The sequence below is a fragment of the Rhinolophus ferrumequinum genome, chromosome 11 (assembly GCF_004115265.2).
Source record: "Rhinolophus ferrumequinum isolate MPI-CBG mRhiFer1 chromosome 11, mRhiFer1_v1.p, whole genome shotgun sequence".
Classification (NCBI taxonomy): domain Eukaryota; kingdom Metazoa; phylum Chordata; class Mammalia; order Chiroptera; family Rhinolophidae; genus Rhinolophus; species Rhinolophus ferrumequinum.
In genome coordinates, this window is record NC_046294.1 from 66,582,325 (window position 1) to 66,601,050 (window position 18,726).

The 18,726-nt window shown below is 36.0% G+C and overlaps 1 protein-coding gene across 3 annotated transcripts in view; it reads right to left on the reverse strand.

Annotated features, from left to right (window-relative positions):
* The window catches only part of MTMR2 (myotubularin related protein 2), a 94,999-nt gene extending 87,110 nt beyond the window's left edge, over positions 1 to 7,889 (reverse strand). For 2 of the 3 annotated variants that reach the window (XM_033121242.1, XM_033121243.1), the window contains exon 1: positions 7,518 to 7,883. Coding sequence is in view for 1 of the 3 variants with exons in the window: in XM_033121241.1 (XP_032977132.1) it covers positions 7,518 to 7,597 (80 nt within the window). In the remaining 2 variants the exon portion in view is untranslated. Of the gene's footprint in view, positions 1 to 7,517 lie in introns of all 3 variants that reach the window. The other variant, XM_033121241.1, reaches the window with a different exon arrangement.
* Positions 7,890 to 18,726: the final 10,837 nt, after the last annotated feature.

Below are 18,726 nucleotides of genomic sequence, written 5' to 3' on the forward strand. Positions count from 1 at the left end.
TGTATTTTCTATTTTGGTTATTGCATTTGCAAGTCTAAGAATGTCTCTGGCATTAAGTGAAGTATTGTAGACTTCAACTGGAAAATGTCTTCCTTGCTTCAAAATGATTCATTTGTATGCCATGGGAGAAGTTGCTGATTATCTCCAATACCCAATCTCTCCTATTTCTTAGACACAGAACCTCCAACTCTTAGCTCAGCACATGGCATTCCAGAAGACACTACATGTCCTATAGGGCCTCCCTTGTGGCTCGGTATGGCCATGGGACCATGTTCTGGCCAAAGACTACACCGGACTTCAACAAAATATCCTTTAAAGAGAGAGAACATGACTTTCTTCTTCCCTTCCTCCTTCCTTTTGACTAGAAAGAAGATGCAATGGTTGGAGCTCCAACAGCAATTTTGGTCCATGAGGTAACATTGGAAAGTAAGGTAAGATACATTGTTAGAAAGAGTCTGTGTCCTTGATACTTCAGATCCACTATATCAAATCTATATTGACTATTTGGGAGATTTTATGCATGAAAAATAAAATAAAATGATCTCTATTTTAAGCCACCGTTAACTTGGATTTTCTGTTACCATGTTTCCCCGAAAATAAGACCTTCCCCAAAAATAAGTCCCAGTTATAATGGTCAGCCAGATGGAAGCATTTAGTACGTAATGACTATGTTCCAGAAGAAGATGACGACTCTACTTGAATAAATGTAGATTGTTGTACATGAAAAAACAAGACACTCCTGAAAAATATGCCCTAATGTGGAGCAAAAATTAATAGAAGACCGGGTCTTGTTTTCAGGGAAACACGGTATGCTCTGCTAAACCTAAACTCTAACTTAAAAAAATAAAAAAGAAGAAAGAAGAGCTCTCCAAGTATCAGTATTTAGGTTTTTGGAAGTCTGTAGATTAAAACATATTTTAAAAGTTAATTTTTATTGTATTGAAAACACAGCATCAGCCCTTATTTAATATAGACTAAAAAGTATTTAATGAACCCAAGAGTTAATCACATCCAGTATGAGTTTTCAAAAGAATGAAAATTCCTCAGCCTGCCGTGGGTAGGTTGTACTTCAGCAGGGGAAGAATTATGAAGCTTGCTCATTAGAGGTCTATAGCGATGACGATGTTGGTACATATATAGAAACACATTAAGAAGGATAAGCACAATTAGTTCTGTGTCATAAAGTTACAGGAAAGGGAATTGAAGTTATTCTTTTCATTAAGAGGGCATCTTCTCTAGTTCCTTTAATAGCCTTGCACCAATCTTTTCTTTTTTATATAGTTCCATTTTTAACCTGACTCCCTGTGGAAAGTAGGCTTTTAAAATCTCTGCCAATCCTTGACTATCATCCCTCAATAGTTTTTAATCCTATCCAGTGATTTCACTAAAGAATACAGCAGGCACAAAGACAGCAAATGCTTTATCTACTCAAAACTAATTTCCTTAAAAGGAGAAAACATCCTATACTAAAATCTAGAGAATTCCCACTGACCAGCTCCTGCCTCACAAGCAACCTTGGCCCTGTTGCTTGTGAATTCTGAATACAATAGCACTAACCTGGCAGGTTGCCAAAACAAACTTAGTACTTTCTGGACATCTGTATCTGGGTTATTTCCTTCCCTTGGGCATAATCCAGGCTTTATAGCCTGAATTACTTCTTTATAACACTTTTTAAAAATGCATGTTACCACTAACGTATCCCACCCAATGATTTTTTTTTTTTTTAAATAGCCTAAAACATACATTCTTGATTTGTGTTACTCAGGCTGAAAAGAACAGACCTCAGGAAATTTCCCAAAAATCAGACAGAATAAATCCACAAGAGGTGACGTTTACCTTCCACTACTTCAGTCAGTACTTTAACAAAAATGCTCTCAAGGAATAGGCTTATACTAATAGCAGCTCTAACACAGACCTTAGCTTAGTCCATTTCAACTAACATTGATGGAGTTTACTAGGCAACAACTAGTAAAAGACCTAAGGCAGTGGTTCTCAAACTGTAGCATGGATCAGGATCACCTGGAGGGCCTGCTAAAACACAAACTGGGGGCTCCACTCCCAAACGTTTTGATTCAGTTAGATCTGAGGTCGGACCAGGGAGTCTTTATTTCGAACAAATTCCCAAGGGATGCTGATGCTACTGGTCTGGGAACTACTGATCCACGTTAACAGAAGACTACTGATGACAGCATAAGGAGAGAAGAAGAAACTGTATCTGAAACCCAATCTCAGCTTCAATATCAACTTGTATACTTCTGATTAGTAATTAATCTCTTTAAATGTTCTTTCAAATAATCTACACCACAATTACTTATTAGTTCAAAGTAATATTGGATCTTATCTTACAAAACTTTGAAGTTCTTTTAGAGCCCTGGAATAATGAAATCCAAAGTAAGTAATTGTTAGGCTACCGATATGTTCAGTGTCTGACATGAGGTGCTTATTAATAAGGCCAAGGTTGGAGGCTCAACCTGTTAGCTTCATTTTGTTCTATAGCTATAGTTTCTACCACTAATCTCAGTCAGCTGCCTCAGAAGACATGCCAAGAGTCACAAGGGAAATGTAAGAATGTGTGATTGGACACAAATCCATCACCGCTACTGGAAAAACAACCCAAAAGCACATTTCCTACCGACAGATCTCTAAGTGACCTTGAAGCTGAAACTACAGATGAGACCTTGCAACCAAATGTTTTAGACATCTTGAAATCTATTCTACCTCTTCAGGCTATAAGTAACACCAAAATTCATGGAGACAGCAAATCCTGGATTTCATGGAAACAGAAATCCAGGATTTGCTGTTTTCAAATGATAAGAAAGACATTCCATTTAAAAATGTCCTTTTTAGGATATTATGTGTATCTCCCCTTTGGTATTTCTTATCTAAGTTAAATGTAAATATGTAAATAATATGTAAATGTAAATAAATGTTAATGAATTTATAAACTAGAAATCAACTGATAAACCAAAATAATCTGAGACAAACAAGTGGTGCAAGGATAACTATAGCAAAAGGATATATAAAGGATGAAAGAAATACATCAAATAAAAATGACTGACAAATTAGAGAGAAAGAGAACAAAATAATCAAGAGTAGCAGATGAAAAAGCAGGTAGGCTAAGGAAACATAGTATCATGAAGATATATAGGACTAGATACATGCAGCCAATAAAATCAGCTCAGGGTATCAAGAGGCTTTATGCAACAATAAATTCAGCTTGAACCTGAAGTTTACAGGACAAATTCAACAGAAGGAAACCCTTTTCAATCTTTTGAGTGGAAACAAATAAGAAAAGTAGTGAACATTTAGTCAACGTTTCTTTATTCAAATGTTCACTGAGCAGCTATTTGGCACTAGATAAACAGTTGACCCTTAAAAAATGCGGATGTTGGAGCACCAACACTCATGCAACCAAAAATCTGCAAATAACCTTTGACTCCCCAAAAACTGAGTTGTCCGTCAGTATCTGTGGAAGATTGGTTCCAGGAACCCCGGTGGATATCAAAATCCACGGATGCTCAAGTCCCCTATATAAAATGGTATAGATCAATGCATACAGTCGGTTCTCCACATCCGCGGACTCTCAACTACAGATCAAAAACAGTCAAGGTATTTATAGAAAAAATTCCACATATAAGTGGATCCACACAGTTGTTCAAGAATCAGCTGTATTAGCATTTGATTATGCATAGCAAAAAGTAATCAAAGAAATCCACTCAAGCAGTACATTTTATAAGTGTACAAACTGAAAAATGTACCAGATTAAGAAGGCAGAATAATACCAATATATAGTGCCCAATTCTGCTATGTAACAAACAATTCTGAGGCTCAGGCCTACCACAGCTATCATATATAGCCTATAGTATTATAATATCTATATCCTGTGTAAGTCATACTTGATATGTCAAGAATCAGAGACAGACCAACAGGAATAAAATTATGGAATACAGCCAGGTTACCATTGTGCTGAAGTGAATTTTTTCACAACTCTCTCTCGGTGGGGCTGGACATGTTGAAAAATGGACAATAAATAGCAGGACATACAAGAGCTGCAGAACAGCTCACTGAAGCAGGGCAATACCAAGCAGGACTCACCAAAGAAAATTACTTTTTTTTTACGGATGCAAAGATAACATAACTATAGCTGATTAGGAAACTGCTATCTGGATATCACATAAAGGATGAAATTGTTCTTTTGTGACCAAAGGCAACAGGCCTGTGATGACCTAGAAAGCAAAGCTAGAGGCAAAAGCAAGTCTGAGATGACTATATACATCAAGATTCAACATAATGTTTAGTGTGAACTACAGAGCCCATAACAGCCAGTCATCCAACTTCAATGAAGTGTGTCATTTAAAAGAACAAAAACATAAAAAACAATGGGCAACCAGATGAGTTACTGTATTATTTTTCAGATTTATATACATCCCAGAAGAGTGTAAAACATCTAACAAATTAACACATTTAAACATAATATAGTATTTAAACTGAATTAATCTAATAGAAGTACTTGAAGAAATTAAAGTATATGACCAACTTCAGTTACAAATCTGACTGAAGTCTTTTTGCTACACTGAAGGAAAGATGCAGGTACACAGTTTCCATTTTCAAACAAATAGGAAACATCCATAATTTTTTGCATAAACAATTTTCCTTGGAGCTAAACTCAGCAGAAATTTATGTCAATCTAGTGTGTAAAAGATAATCTGGGGTGGTGAACACACAAAGTGATTTATAGATGATGTGATACAGAATTGTACATCTGAAATCTATGTAACTTTACTAACAATTATCACCCCAATAAACTTTAATTTTAAAAAAAGATAATCTGTAACACATTGAACAATATCATTAACTATTATTTTGCAGGAGATATCAAAAGAAATTCAAAAGGCAATTTCTTAACTGAAAATTTGAAATTAAAAATTTTCTAACTGAATAAAACAGAAAGCATAAACTACAACGTAAGGCAATAATTCTGCAAAAAGTTGAGATAATATAGTTCAAATATCAATATTTTGCTTAATCACAGGCTAACAGAAGTAAAAAACAATCTGGATAGCTACTTAATACAGCTATTACCATATAACCATGGTTGTCCACCCTGCTTGTGTATTAGAATCACCTGTGATTGTTAACCTAGATTCAGTTTAAATACAAGCTTCCTGACAAGTATCTACTACAATGCAGCTATTCTATACCGTTGATTAAACAGCGTGCCACAGGGGTGAATTCTACACAGTAAACATTCAATAAACGTTATTTTTCTACCTTCCTAGAGGAGAGGAATGAAAACTGGCATTCTTCTGTGGAAAGTAAAGTCATACTTATATTTTTGTCCAGAAAGGATGAGGCTAACATACTATAGTCAAAATTTTTTCAAGGAGTTCTTAATTTTCTCAAGTTCTTATGTCAGTAATATAATTTTTTATTAAGAAGTTAAAAGAGATACATAAACTTTAACTACAACTGCTGGGCTTTTTGTTATCTTTAGGAAATAAATGTGCTTCAATGGCATAATTAGGTACAATAATTTACAATAACAAACATTTATTTAGTGTAATTTTAAAAATCTGTAAAAAAAACTTATTTGTAAAGGGAATATTTGATAAGAATGCATTCGTAATTGATAAGAATGGTAAGAATAATTGATAAGAACGCATTCATCTTGGTATTATCATTAAAATAAAGAATGATAGAATTTTAGAATTCCAAAGGACTTCACAGGTTTGCTAGACCAACCACCTTATTTTAACTGCAGACTAGAAAGGTTACATGATAACAGGACAAACACTGTGTTTCCCGGAAAATAAGACTGGAAAGCAAGCCCTAGCAAGATTTTTCAGGATGACATCCCTGAACATAAGCCCTAATGCGTCTTTTGAAGCAAAAGTTAATATAAGACCCGGTCTTATTTTGGGGGAAACACGGCAGCTACCTGAGCCCCAGACTTTCCAGACTTCCAGTTCTTTCCTCTTTCTAACAGACTATGCTGCCTCCTGTGGTTCTAAATCTTCTGGTTTGAATGAGATTACTAATCAGTTGCCTCACTGGTTGTCTTTACATCCTATTCCGAACCATAGTTGTCATTTGTAACTTTCCCATAAAATTATAATTTTCCAATCTGTTTTCTGAATGATTTTATAGCTGAGTATGTAAATCCTCACCTTTCTAAATTTCACAAAATACCTGAAACAAAAGCACAATAATCGAACAATGAAAAATTCTTCTCTCTTGGACAATTCAATATACAAATTCAAAAAAAAAAACATTTTTTAAGCACCTCTGACATGAAGGGTTAACTGTTGGGAACTGTGAAGCTGAGTAAGGTATGGTCCCTGTCTTTAAGTAGCTTATAGCCTAGTAGAGAAGACAATTAAACCAACAATTATACTGTGCTTGTTAAGGACTCCGAAAAAGGGATGGGCAGGTGTATACAGGAATGGAATCTAATTTAGAATAATGGGATCAGCTAATGATTTCCGTATGAGGTCCTGAACAGCAATAGAAAAAAAAATGGTAGTACCACTCATATTTAGCAGAGTCCAAAATGAATCAAAGGAGGCATCGCAACTTCAATTTATTCAGGGGAAAAATGAAAATTGTGCGTGCTTTCACACAGCAGTTTAATAACTCTCTAATAACAATTAGACTACTTCTCAATGGGATAAAACCTGATTTCATTGTGGCATTATATAACAAATACAGGTCTCCTATTATTCAACAAAATTTTAAATCAGTATTTTAAAACCAAAGAAAAAAACTGCATCTAAAACATGTCCAGTTAATACTCACAACAACTCTCTGCAAAGCTGCATACTAAGTCCTCAAAATTACAGGGGAAAAAAAATCATCAGGTAGAAGAGAAATAACCTGGAGAACCGGTAAGCCAAGAAGGAAGAAAACTATTCACTCAGGGATAAGGACTACTCAGATTCCTAGATAATGACTTTCAGCTGGAAGATTTAGCAACGAGAAGCACAGTGGGCATTTTTGTTTACATTTTTAAGCAAAGTTGGGGGGTTAGAGCGTAGGGGAAATCGTGAAAGAGATAAGGATGTGAAGTGATGAAAGAGAGGAAAAGGGTTGGGCAAGAATCCAAAAACCAAAGACATTAGGACGAACGGAAGAAAGATTGGAGGATAGTTTGGGAAGGAGTAGTATAGAGAGAAAGGGAGGGAGGAAATGGGAGAGGGGGTAGGGCTGTCTAAAAAAATGATTTTAGAGGAAATGAGCGATCAGAGACAGTAATGAACTGGGGCTACATCAACCGGGCATAAAAGTAGATCGCAGTACAAAAGGTAGAAGAGGCGATGAAGCAGCAGTAAGTTTTAACCTCCTTTTCCCCAGCCTCTCAGCCCCAGAAAGGGAAGGAGAAGTGGATCTCAAGTCCCAGGGAAGGAATTCCGGCGCAGCCTCAGAGAACCCGAGTCCGCGAGTTTGGGGCAGCATCCCGCGGGTCCCGGCCCCTCGCATCCCCTCCGGACGCTGGGCGGGGCCCTGGGTGTCCAGGTTACCTGGACAGGGAATCCACGCTGGGCGGCCGTGCTGCCGCCGGCTGGGAGTCGAGGCTCTCGCAGCTCGAGCTCTTCTCCATGGCGCGGCGGGGCAGCAGGAGGAAAAGGCCGAAGCGACCTCCGCGGCTGCCGGGCGGGAGGAGCGGAGGGCGGAGTACGCCGGGCAGGGGCCGCAGTCAGGCCAGCGCCGGCCCGAGAGCGACACCGGAAGCGGCCATGTTCCCCCAGACTGCACCGCGCCCGGGGGCTGCCGGGGAACGGAGGACCCCGCGGCGCCCCTCCGACGCCGACCCCCGCGCGCGGCGCTGGCGGGTGTCCCCGCGCGGCCTCTGGGCACCGGGCTGGGCGGGTCGGCGAGACGGAAGGGACGCAGAGCCCGTGGAAGGAGGGGGAATGGTAGAAATAAGGAGTCAGGGAATACTCGCTACGAGGGTCTCACAAAACGAGAAGGATCTGAAGTCCGGGGATAATTGAGACAGGAATGGGAAGGTCAAGGAAAGCGAGAGGACATCCTAATAAAGAAACGTGGGCGAACGGCAGATGAAGGGCAGAAAGGACGTGGGAGGGTAGAAAGGGAGGAAGACAAGTAAAAGCAGGTAAAGGATGAGGATAGGAGCCGTGAGATGGCAAAATGTTCACCAGATTGGTGGCTGGAAATAATAAGTAATTAATTAAATAATAATTAAAGGCTGCTTTAGAGCCAGTCAGGAAGGAATTCAAATCCTGCCTCTGCCAGTTACTTGCATTGTAACCCATGGCATTGAACATCAGCTTCTTGTTCTATAAAATAAAAAGAATAACAATAGCTTCACAGATGACGTGGGTTAGTACATGTAAAATGCTTAAAACAATGCTTGGCACATAGTAAGCACTAAAATGTTAGCTGTTAGGATTACCACCCACTTCACAAGGGTTGCTAGAATGGAATAGACTATAAAGTATAGAAACAATTTCTAACCCCACTTCAACAGTAGTACCTGTAGGAGGGGACGATAGAGGAAGGGTGGCACCGAAGTAAGAAGACATTGGTATGGGAAAGGTAATGGGGAAAGCATAGGACAAACAGGAAAAAATAAATAATGTTCATCATTCTATTTCCGTTCCACCCATGGCTCAGCATTGTAGAAAGGGCACTAGAAAAGAAGCTGAAATGTTCAGTGCTGTCACTGGGATTGAAGTTTGCACAGCCTGAAAGTGTCTATAGGAGGAAAGCACTTTGGCATTAACCCATTGTACACACAGAGGTATGGGAGAGGAAACTGGGAGGGAACTGATAAACATGCAAAAGGATTAGACACATACACTATTAGATGTGGTAGTGTTGGATAGAGGGCAAACTTTTAGCAATTTATCCCTGCCTTCTCAAATTCCCCTGCAGAGCAGGAAGGGAGGGGAAAGGATAGATTTGTGATAAGAGAACAGGAACTGGGTGAAGGGGAAATGCTTCTGCTGGTAATTTTCTGTTACAGAGGACACAGGAAGGATATAGAAAGGATACCATAAAGGAATTTTTCTGATGGAGACTAAATTCAAATCACCTCATGTATGGTTTATAAATGTACAGAAATTATTTCTGTAAAAAATGAGTCATTTAAAAAAATAAAACCCTTACTAGGATAAATAGAATTATGTTGATTTGAACTAGATTTAATTTATACTGACAACTGATGTGTTTAAGAAAATCTTATAAAGTATTTAGCCAATGAAATGCTAACTTGAAAGTCTATTCCCCAAAAGAACGACCTAGTCTAGTTGTGTTCAAGATAAGCTAGAGAACCTATTAAAATGACTTAATATGTATTTAAGCACAGAAGGCTTAGCCTTTCTGTTCTATTCTTACGCTTGGCAAGAACAGGATGGCAACCAATGTTTTTTATTTCTACAATTTTTAAAGAGACCTTAACTGTACTCCTCTCCTCTAATAGGCAAAGACAGCAAGTAGATGATCAGAAACACTTAACCAGCACAAACATCTACAGTGATTCATAAAAGAATTTGCTTATTGCTTCCCCATCCCTACCTGCCTTCCAAAATGCTGACTCACTGTCCTTTGATACTTTGACAGATTTTTGAAACTAACTTGGTGAAGACTGATAAATCCCTTGAATGGGAGACCCGCGTACTCCCTACTAACCAGTTCATTTCTAGCACTGTATTAATAGAGCATTTGAAACCATCTGCCTAATGATGTAGTAATTTGTGTATATGCCTATCTTGAAATTAATAAAAGAACAATAACATTGAGTGTAGAGACTTTTGAATCAGACAAATCTGAATTGGAATCCTGCTTCGGTTACTTACTTGTCTATGATTTTTGAATAAGTTGCTTCTCCAGACTCAGTTTTCTCATCTCTAAAATGGAAATAAAAATACTCACATAGTGGGTTGTTTTTCACTATACAGACTTGGTTGCACAGTAGGCTTTCAGTAAATGGGTTTGTTACTATTATTATTTGTTCTTCTCTGAACTTACTACTTCTAAACTAAATGGTAAGAAAGCAACTTCTTAGATTGAACAAGCAAAGAATACTTAAATCTCAGCTGAAAGTTCAAGTCGTGCTGAATTTGTTTTCTGACATGCTGGCTGCTATGCAATATATATATATATCTGTCTCCAAGAGAAATCAACTTGATTAGGACTTTTTGTACCTCGGTTTTCTCATCTTTAAAAAGAACATTTTAGCCTATCCAGGTCATTCAGGAACTATGGCTGTAATCAAATTACAGTTCCTTACCTCACCTATTGAATGGTTAACTTGAGAACTTCCCAAAGTTATTTTTCTTACTTGAAATCTAGACCAGTGTTTCTCAAATTATGTATGGGAAGAACTAGTGTTTTGTTTTTAATTTCCAAACCATCACCTACCAATGTGTTTTTCTTAATATAAGAAAAATTAACTACTTGAAAAATGAAGTTTAAGAAAAACCAAGGCATGCAAAATAAAAGGCCAAATTTTTTTTCTTATATTTAACAGATAAAAACATTCTGTAAAAGTTGCATGAAAGTTTCAAATGTGTATTCTCTATTCTGTCCTCATCTCATCATGGACAAGGAAACAATTCATGTACAGGCACTGGTTGGGGGATCTCATTAGATGATCTGAATTAGAATATGGAAATAAACCTCTTTTGAGATGGTAAATGGTGGGTTATGAATAGACAAGTAGAAGGATACTTCTCCTTTTCTTAAAATGTGTATGCCGAAAACATAATCCGTGGCAAGATCAAGCTTCCATAATTCTTGTAATTAATTATTTCTATCCCCAAATTTAATTTTTTGATTAGTTTGGAGAGTTAGTATGAAGGAGTAAACTAACAGACTGACCTTTCCACAGATAACAACTGTAAACTCTAGACAAGATAAAAAAAATAAATAAATACCTACCTGAGGGGTAAAGAGAACAGAAGCAGGCAGAGTCAAAACATGAAGGAAGTGAGTAACACAAAGTGAGTTGCCCGTTTTGGTGGCTTTCTACCTATAGACAAAGTAAAATTGTGGTGCAGTGCAGGACAGCAAAAACTCACACAGAAAGCCTGCTATCTTTCTGGCCTGAGAAATTGAGAGAAGGGAGCCCAGAGAAGCTGGAGAATGAGCCTGGAATTCTGAAAAGGAAAACTGGAGAGAGGAACTCAAACTCTATATATAAACTCAGACAATCTCTGGCTACGTCCTAATTCTATTTGAATAGCATAAATGCATAATGCAAGTAGCTCAGATTTTAAAAAAAGGTAGAATATTCTTGCACTCTTCCAGATATAAGAACTAAAGTAAGATTTGAGCAGTTACCACACAAGACAAATTTTCAGTTTGTTTCAAGCCACTGCTAAACAAAAGTACCAACACTTTGCAGTGGAATAAAACAGAATCCAGAGATTACAAAACAATGTTCATAATGCCAAAGACAATTCAGAATTACTTGATAAAAAGTACCCAGGAAATGGGACTCATTCTCAAAGGGAAAAATAAAGAGGCTAAGTTCTAGATGATACAGATATGGGAATTATCAGACAATGACTTTAAAGCAGCTGACGTATTCATTGAAGTAAAGGAAATACACTGTAATCAATGAAAATGTTGTAAAACTCAGCAGAGGAATCAAACACATTAAAATGATTCAAATAGAAATTTTAGGAAAAATACAGTATTTGGAAATAAAAAGATTCACTGGCTGGGAAAAATGGTAGAATGAATTTAACAGAAAAATGTCAAAAACTTGAAGATAAATCAATGGAAATTTCTAACAGGAAAAAGAGAAAAAAAAGATGAAAAAAATAATAGCATGAGGGACATGTAAAACGATATCAAAAGCAATATACATATAATTGGAGTCCCAGAAGAAGAAGAAAAAAATTAGGCAGCAAACACTAATGAAACTATAGCCAAAAACACCAAATTGGGTCACAACATAAATTTACAGATGCAAGATGCTCAATAAGCACAAAACAGGATACAAAGTCATGCCTAGGCACATCATAATTAAAACCAAACATAAAGAGAAAATCTTAAAAAGCACCTAGAAAAAAATAACACATCATACATAGGGGAACCATAACTCTAAAGATTATAGGTTCCCCAGTAGATAGTATGGATGATAGAAAACACTAGAACCTAGAACATCTTTAAAAGTGCTTTAAAAAACAAGTCAAACTGTATATATATATGTATACTAGCGTGCCAAAAAACTGTATACAAGTGGACACTTTGATCAGCATTGCTCAAGCAGTAGTTTGCCGTGAACAGCAGTGTCTGGATGCTGATGGTAACCACTTTGAGCACCTCCTGTAATAACAGAAGTCAAACATGACTTGATTCATCTTTTTTTATTGGTATATATTGAGTATTACAATTTAATACAGTTTTTTCCTTTTTTAAAATGTGTAAACTTTTTTAGCACCCTCTGTATATAATAACATATATATATATATTTATATATATATGTCATATATATATATGTTATATATATACATAACAAAAACAAAAACATCCTTCAAAAATTATGGTGAAATAAAAACATTTTTAGATGGACAATTAAAAGAAAATCTTGCCAGCAGACACACACTACAAGATATGCTCAAGAAAATTCTTCAGGCTAAAGAGAAATGATACTAAAGGAAACGGCCATTCAAGGTGAAGATAAGAATAAGGACTATCTGGGTAATTATTAAAAACTATTTTACCCCTTAATTTCTTTCAAATACATATGACCATTTAAAGCAAAAACTACAACATTTTTATGGTGGAGTTTGTAATGCATATGTATAGTATAATATGTATATGAAATTAGAGCATAAAAGTTATCAAGGGTTCATTGTAAACGGGACTATATAATTCCTAATTTTCTCTTTGTTGTGAGAGATTCAACATGAATTCTAAGCAATCTTACTGTTAAGGTATTATTATTATCTATATTTTATAGATGAGAAAATTTCGGAAGCTTTGAAAGTTTAAATATCCCAAGGTTACATGAAGCAGAATAGAAAGTACAGTTTACATCTACTTAACTCTGATGCCTATCTCCTTAATCACTATGCTGTAATTCTTCATGAATAATTCATGAAATTCTCACAACAATAGTTAAATGTTCATTGAGGATTGACAATAAAATTCCCTTTGCTATTCTATAAGCTTCTTGGTTAAATTTCTCTGTACTCGATGAGTCCCCTAAAACTCACCATATAATTAATGACCCTCCTCCTCCAGCTTTCTAGGAAGCAAATAGGATTGGCAGATTATGCTAGTATGCTTAAGTAAATCACTTCAATCTGTATATTTTTTCCAAGAAAGCTACATTTCACAAATTTATTGCAATGATATAATATGCCTGCAAAATCTTATAAGAAGTATGAGGTCGGACAATTAAGTTTGAGAATTCATCTTAGAAAAAGTACTACACACCTCATTGCTGAATATCACTATGGTCACCTTCGAAGTACTCCCCTTGGGAAGCTATGCACTGACCCCAGCGCCCAGTCCACCCTTCAAAGCCATTTTGTAACTTTTTCTGGAATGGCCATCGGAGCTGTGGTTGTATTACCATTGATGCCCTGAATGTCATTAAAATGTCTTCCTTTTAATATTTCCTTTATCTTCGGGTAAAGAAAGAAGTCATTGGGGGTGAGTAGTGAGGGTGTTCCAATACAGTTATTTGTTTACTGGCTAAAAACTCCCTCACAGACAGTGCCGTTTGAGCTGATGCATTGTCTTGATGCAAGAGCCATGAATTGTAGGTGAAAGGTTCAGATTGACTAACTTTTTCATGCAGCCTTTTCAGCACTTCCAAATAGTATATTTGGTTAACTGTTTGTCTGGCTGATACAACTTTGTAATGAATAATCTCTCTGATATCAAAAAAGGTTAGCCACATTGTTGCAACACGTTCGCAAACTTAATTGTCAGACCACGAATCTCTAATCATTCTTAGTATTTAATATTGTAAAGAGCAGAGAGCGTATTGTACAAAGTCTGACAATTAAGTTCATGAACTTGTTGCAACGATGTTGCTAACCTTTTTTAATATCCAAGGGATTATTCATTATGAATTTGTACCAATTGGACAGTTAACCAAGTTTACTATTTGGAAGTGCTGAAGAGGCTGCGTCAAAGTTACACGAAAATGACCTGAACTTTTCACCAACAATTCATGGCTCTTGCATTCCAACAATGCACCAGCTCACAGGGCACTGTCTGTGCAGGAGTTTTTAGCCAGTAAACAAATCACTGTATTGGAACATCCTCCCAACTCACCTGATCTGGCCCCCAATGATTTCTTTCTTTACCCGAAGATACAGGAAATATTGAAAGGAAGACATTTTGATGACATTCAGGACATCAATGGTAATACTTACAATGACAGCTCTGATGGCCATTCTAGAAAAAGTTTCAAAATTGGTTTGAAGGGTGGACTAGATGCTGGCATCGGTGCATAGCTTCCCAAGGGGAGTACTTCAAAGGTGACCATAGTGACATTCAGCAATGAGGCATGTAGCACTTTTTCTAGGATGAGTTTGCGAACTTAATTGTCCAACCTCGTGTGTGTGTGTGTGTGTGTGTGTGTGTGTGTGTGTATAAAATGAAATATTATTTAAACTTTGAAAGAAAGGGAATTCTGTCGATGCTGCAACATATATGAACCCTGAGGATATTAAGCTAAATGAGCCAATCACAAAAAGACAAATACTGTATGATTCCACTTATATGAGGTACTTATATGAGGAACTATAGTAGCCAAACTCAGAAACTCAGTGCAGTCTCTTTCCTCATGAGATAGAGGCAAGTGTAATGAATTCATCATATCATATAAGTATAGTTTATGAAAGTTTATACACAAAAGATAGGCATGTGGCTTTAGTGTATTTTGCAGAGTTTGCAAAGTTATAATACCATAGACTGATAATTTTGAAGAAAATTAAGAAATTAGAATGATCTTAGGTCTTGATATAATCAAATGAAATATGAATGTACTTTTGTAAATAATAAAATGCAATATAAATAGTAATTATTATAGTGGCCTTTGTTGAGTAGCAGATGGCTTAATAGAGTTAGAAACCCTGCGTAGAATCTTCGCTGTAATACTTCCGCTGTACGTGAAGTTAGAGAGTCATCTCTGAGCTCCTGTAAAATGTAGCTAACGTTCCTTCTCTTCCCCCATCTTCCTATATTATATGCACATAACTACATACACAAACATATCAGAATGTGAGAAGTGAAATGATATCTGTAAAAACATCTAGTACGGTACCTGGCATGTTATACGTGTTCTACAAATGGTAGTTCTCTATGTAATTCATTAAAAGGATAAAGAGACATACAGTATAGTTCAGACCAAAGAAGGACTGAGAATTGCTGAAATTTTGGCTGTAACTAAAGACCACCCCCCCCCAGCATCTAGTTTTTTTCTAGTGATTTGGGGACATGTTAAACAAAATCAACAGATTAAAGTAGCTGACTAAATGAACAAACTAAACTAACATTTTTTAAAAATCTCTTTGAATCTATTGATCTCATATTTTCAGATAATATGATTTCTATGATTGTGATTTAATCTAGCAATTGTCACTTTTACATTGAGGAAGTTAAATTGTCTCAGTTTGATCATAGTTCCTAAACTATACATCTGTGGACATGTCTTCCTTCTTCAATTCATTAAAATTACTTTCACATTCATGACATTTTCATGACTGTCTGATATATTACCTTAGGCATTGGGAAGCAGATAAAAGATTTCTGGCATCTTGGGAAGGATGAATTTGTCCTGGAAGAGATTACATCTTGATATATTGTTATTGAATCTCCTGGAAAGTGTTGTATGAACTGTCAAGCTTTGGTACCTGTTTTCAGTGTCTAATGTTGGGTGTCTAATGTACATCACACTTATGTGGTGGGAGTTGCTTATACTTTCAAGGTCACCTACTGCATTTCTGCTCCAACTCATGATAACTGAAGTGTTATATGAGACAATTGCCTCTCCTTGACCTTAAATGAAGTTTGGGTTTTGGGCTGAAAACTAATAAAAAACCTACTTTTCTTTACCTAGGACTGCAATCACTTTGAAACATTCAGAATTGAAGATGAAATTGAGTCAAAAGAAGTTATTTTGCTATTTTCTCCCTTGTCACAGCCAGATGATCTTGACATATCTTTGCTAACAACTTTTCTATCCTAATATTAAAGTTCTAGCACCGCCTTCAAATTTTTGTTCAAATGTCTCCTTCTTGGGGCTTACCTTGAATATTTAAAATTTCACATATGCCCCCTGCACTCATATCTCCCTTATTCTCCTCTGATTTTTTTCATACCATTTATCACCTTCTGCTTGTCATATACTTTACATATTTATATATCTATTGCTATTATCTGTCACCTGCAGCTAAGATCCTTGTTGGTTTTGCCCACTGATGTGTTCCAAGCTTTTAGAAGAGTTCTTGGTACACAGGGGACATTCAATAAATATGTTTGAATGAATGAATATGTCTCATAGGTACTTCCAAGAAAATTCTTGATCTGATTTGCGAGTACTCATGAGAACAGCACCTAATCACAAGGGAAAGTGGTATCTACTGCCAACAATGTTTTGGGTGAGTGAGGACATCCCGAAGAATATGTTCTCTTGGCAGAATATATTTGTATTCTTTCCCTTTCCAGGCAATCTGTCCATCATTAGGTTAAGTTCTAAAAATGCATGTTCATTTATTGTAATGCTTTCACATTATTCATGATTTATAATATCCCTATAATTCAAGATATAGCATCTGTGCAGTACAACAAAGGTGAAAAACTAACAGCACTCTGTATTATCAAAATAGAGATCTTCAAATCTTTGTGTCTAAATTTCAAAGCTTGAGTCCTATCAGCACAATGCTACGTTTTTAACTGTTATTCATATACTTTGAAGGACTTAAATTAAATACTGATTTTTTTTTTTCAATTGTAAAGCAAAGTAACAAAAAACAGTGACATGCTTAGGAGTAATTTAATAGTGGAGAAGAAACACCAACAAAATATGCCTCCTGTCCTGGCATTTCAGGGCTAGAGTTTCAAAATGTGGAAAATTTATATATATATATATATATATATGTTCCCAGGTCAGCAAAATTTACATAAAGGAAACTTGCATAGGGAAATTGAGGGGCAAAAAGAGATGAGTGCAAACAACTTGGAAGGAGGTTAACTGTGAAGTGTTGCTTTCAGGACGAGATATACTGGGCTGAATCTGTGTAATTAAACCTTAGGAATACAATTTCAAGTTTAATCAATTCATCCCTTACTGAAACCAGATTCATTAGAAATATTCAAACAAGTCTAAACTGATGCAATTGACTTCAAAAACAAAAAACTAAAAAGCGATCAGGGATTTTGACTTAATAATTCATGTTTACTCTGGAATAAAGGAATTCACTGGATCGTTGCCTTCTTCATCTGCATTTTATTTTTATAAATATCTATCAAAGCCCTACCTTTTCCACAAAGGTTTTGAGGTAGCTTATTACAAAAGATACATGAAATTGAAACAAACAAAAAGATTTTTTAAAAAGGACTGAGAAAAAAAAGAATCTTAAAAGAACGTTAAAAGTTTCCCATGAAAGTACCTTAGATTTCACACTACGCCTCCTGGCAGCTATATCAAAAATTAAAACACATAATCAGTTATACTATTCTCATTATCAGAAAGGAAGAATCATATGAGTTTTTCACAAGAAACACAATCTTTTTATAGCATTGAATTATATAAGAAACATCTCACTGAAATTTTATATAAAGGATATAAAACAACATTCTCAATAGCATTTTTGTAATAAGTGCAGTAGCTTATTTTATATTACTGTTTCTTACAATAATTTTTAAAATAAAAATGGGTGACATGATCAGAAACAAGTACAAGGTCCTTTGGGAGCATTGAATAGGGATAATTAGCTCAACTTAAGATCTAGGGGGGCTTCTTGGAGAAGATGATACATGAACTTGAGATGTATGAGTTAGCCAGGTTAGGAAAGGAAAGAAGGGCATTGCAACAGAGTAAACAGTATGTCAATTCCTCACTCTTACAGTACTCTGATGTTCATATAGTTATGACCCAGTTAATGAGTGATTGATTTCTTGTTTATATGAATAAACAGCTTCCTCCCTTATATCAGTTGCTTGACATTTAATAAGTTTCAAGAGCAGGGAGAAGTAAGAAATAAAGTATAACACACTCAATAAAAACATGATGCAAGGTAAAATAATTTTAAAAACATTTACTAAACAATATAAAAGAAAAATGTAAAAGTAGAGACTATAAACAATACATTTAGATGATAAAATAAGATATACGAAATAAAATGGAAAGAAAAACAAAGAAAGATGAAGAATTATTGATATATAGACAGCAAAGTAATTGCAGAGGACTAAAAGATGAAATAGTGAAAAAAATAAAATAGGCTGAAATGGTATGAATGTACCACCAATGTATGATTTTAGGCAGAGCTGATCAAGAAATGAAGGACACATAAGTTTAAAAGGGGATAATAAATCAGCACTAACAGTTGAAAAGGTAATCAGAGGTTTCAAACAAAAGTAGATATAATGTCTAGAAAAATCTCACCTACTTTTGTCCTCCTAAGGTTTCCTCAACGATTCCTTAGACTAATACCCTCAGAACACAGACCAATATTCCCTGACCCTGTTTTATGCCTTGAGCCTCAAATGCAGTTTTTTAAACTACAGCTATCG